This window comes from Octodon degus, unplaced genomic scaffold, assembly GCF_000260255.1.
Source record: "Octodon degus isolate 3935 unplaced genomic scaffold, OctDeg1.0 scaffold00262, whole genome shotgun sequence".
NCBI lineage: Eukaryota > Metazoa > Chordata > Mammalia > Rodentia > Octodontidae > Octodon > Octodon degus.
In genome coordinates, this window is record NW_004524838.1 from 140,036 (window position 1) to 143,014 (window position 2,979).

Sequence of the window (2,979 nt, forward strand, 5' to 3'; positions counted from 1 at the left end):
ATGGGAAACGATGAGGGAATACTAAATGTTCAGAAATAGCATTATCACCCATCTCCAGTATGAGGACTATTCCACTGTCTTACAGCAACAAGAAAACCACAGAAGTGGGCTCTGAATGTCTCCTATGTTAACATGCTTTTCAAAAACCATTATTTCACTGTAGCCTTACCCTAACCAGTCCTGTGACACAAAAAAGAAATCCTCACATTAAGCCTGATACTACCACCGCCTGAACTCTGACCCTCGCCCAGACTCTAAACCCCCAACACTCTGCACAAGTCACAGTTAATGCTTCTTTACCTGCTCTACGCCTAGCAAGGAGTCCCCTAAGGAATCTCTTCTGTCAAGTCTACTTAGTATGATCAGGCTCAGATTGGTACTTTCTTCCTTCTCTATTATGGGTCTCAAATTACTTGTCTGAAACATCAGAAACTTGGACAAAATTTTCCCTTTTTTCCTTACCCGATTCTGGGAAGGAAAGACTGCCTAAATCAGGAAAGACAACCACCCTCTATGGGACCGGACAGATGGCTTCGTAGAATAAGCGCTTGCCTGGCAAGTGCAAGGCCTTAAATTCCCGGTTCCTCCAAAAAATTTGCAAACAAAAAACCATCCTGTAAGTGTGAACTGGGAGAAGCATATCTCTTGGTCTAAGATGCGGAGCAGTATCTCAAAGCAAGGTTCTGGGCCCATGAGCAGAGTAGAGGAGATCTAGGGTCAAGAACTTGTCTGAGATGCCTTGATCTTTTTTCCTAGATAAACTTCGCGGGCCAGGGACTTTGAGCACCTGCCACGCCCTTTGCCTGCGCCTTTGTGAGACATGGACTACATTTCCCAGAGTGCAACGCAACGCTTCTCGAAGAGCACCGGTAGGCAGACTATGTCGTCATCATCCGGCGCGCTGTTTAGCCTGTACTGTTGTCGTGGCGCTTTGGGACAAGAAGTTGGCGTTCCACGGGGCCCTAACGCTGAAAACTTGGTCCGGGTGACCCCCCGACCCTTAACGAGCCGGTCCCCTCTCGCCCGCCGGTTGCTCACCCCCTTGGCAGGATGAGGCGTGCGGGCCTGGGTAAGAAGAGGGCTGAGTTTCGAAGTTTGGGGACCCTAGCACCGGTGGTGGTGGGCTTTGGGGCGGGGGCGGAGGCAAGAGGTATCTCCTGTCGCCGGCCTTTGGGCCGGAGGTGAGGGGGAATCCTTGGTGGCGGCGCAAAATGGAAACGCGTCGTTTGTCCAAGTTTGGGAGTTTCCTTAAATTTGACTAAGTTTAGATGGTAAGTTACAGTGGGAAACTAGGAGTGTGGTGTGTACAGATGCCAGCTCGGCAGTCGTGTGTGTGTGTGTGTGTGTGTGTGTGTGTGTGTGTGTGTGATTGACCATTGGAGCTGTGGTTATGGAAACTACTTCCCCTCAGCCCAGCTTTAGATTCTCATTCTTCTCTGATCATGGCTAGATCTTAAGTTTCTTTAAAAGCGAAATTGGAAGAGTGGGTGTTGCCTGCTAAGCATTAATAATGATTGTTAGGTGGTAGCAGGGAGTTATAAAGGTACATGTCCGCGTCGTTGCTAAAGGCCCTGGTGTGTAAGGTTGGGGTCAAAGATTTTCTTAGAGCGTTCCTAAGTCCACTCACTGTTGAAGCAGTTGACTAGAGTAAGGATTAATGACTTGTGTCCTTGATTTTGTGAGTTAGGAAACTGGCATTGTAAGCAGGACTAATTAGGCCCCAGACGATTTAATAGACCTTTATAATAACACACAGATGCTAGGGTAGCATTTTCTGGTTCTGAAACTATGAACAAGTGGTATATGAAGAAAGCTGCTAAATTGAATCGCAGTATATTTGATTAAATATATGAAACGTTTGAAAAAAGTTAAAATATTTACATTGTTAGTCATTGTAAAACAGAAAAACGAAAAAATGGAGTACTTCAAAAGTGTTAGGCATTTAAAATTAGTAAAAGTTGCCAGTAAATATAGACTTATATATTGACTCATACATCATGGTAGGACAACAGGATTTTTAAAAAATGTAGTGTATGAAAATTTTGATCATAGAAACAACACAGGACAGAGCAATTGAAGAGGAGAAGCTATAATTTTGAATAAGTTTAATTTCACATGAATCTTTAAGTTCTAGCTGTGTAGTCAGTTGTCACCATGTTTGTGTTCTACAAACTTCTAGTGTAGCTGAAGAGTAGGAATATATGCCAAGATAAATTGTGGTAACGATAAGGTGGTAGCTATACATTTATAGGGGCTAAGTTCTGCAAGGTGTGGAGACGTTGAGATTCTAGTAGACCTTGAATGATGGAGAGTGGGAGAAGTAAATTCCAGGTGAGAGGATGACCAGAAGGAAAAGAAGAATGTAGGACTGGAATTAGGAATGATGTGTTCAAGAAATGATGCTGATCATCTTAGTTTGATTGAAGTATGAGATATGAGAAGATCCAGCTATGGAGAACTCTGCCTGCTAGGCCATGCAGTTTGCATATTATCAGTTGGTCAGTGGTCTATTTAAAAATTGTTGTGCCACAGTGTGCCTTGTTAAATTGCAAGAGAAGGAATTGAGAAGGGAATTGTATTCTATAATTCAGGGTGATTTCCAGCCCTGAATGTATATTAGAATTATCCAGGAAGTTTTAAAAGTATTGTTCCCTGGATCCTAGCTCAGATCAACCAGTTTAGAATTTCTAGGATAGAGCTCTTTGCCTGTGGAAAGTTTCCCTGTGTTGAGGTGTAAGTGTTTATGTAGGTGTTGCTATAATTTACATTGGTGTAAACTTTTTAAAAAATACCAGTGTGAATTGATCTGAAACTTAAAATTTGGAATAACAGTGAACCTGATGGAGACTTATTTGCAGATGCTGCCACGCTTCACATGCCCTGCGAAATGATTTGGTTCAGTTACCCAAAAGAGGCAGCATTTTTCTAAACTGACAGAGGCTGAGGGTGATCCTCAGTCCTCATTAGCTTTTTTTTTTT

At 43.1% G+C, this 2,979-nt stretch overlaps 1 protein-coding gene across 1 annotated transcript in view; it reads left to right on the forward strand.

The window, feature by feature from the left end:
* Positions 1-905: 905 nt before the first annotated feature.
* Bet1 (Bet1 golgi vesicular membrane trafficking protein) overlaps positions 906-2,979 on the forward strand; it is an 11,425-nt gene continuing 9,351 nt past the window's right edge. Inside the window, exon 1 of the mRNA XM_004646237.2 lies at positions 906-1,069. Within this exon, the coding sequence (XP_004646294.1) occupies positions 1,051-1,069 (19 nt within the window). The 5' untranslated portion in view covers positions 906-1,050. The remainder of the gene's footprint in view (positions 1,070-2,979) is intronic.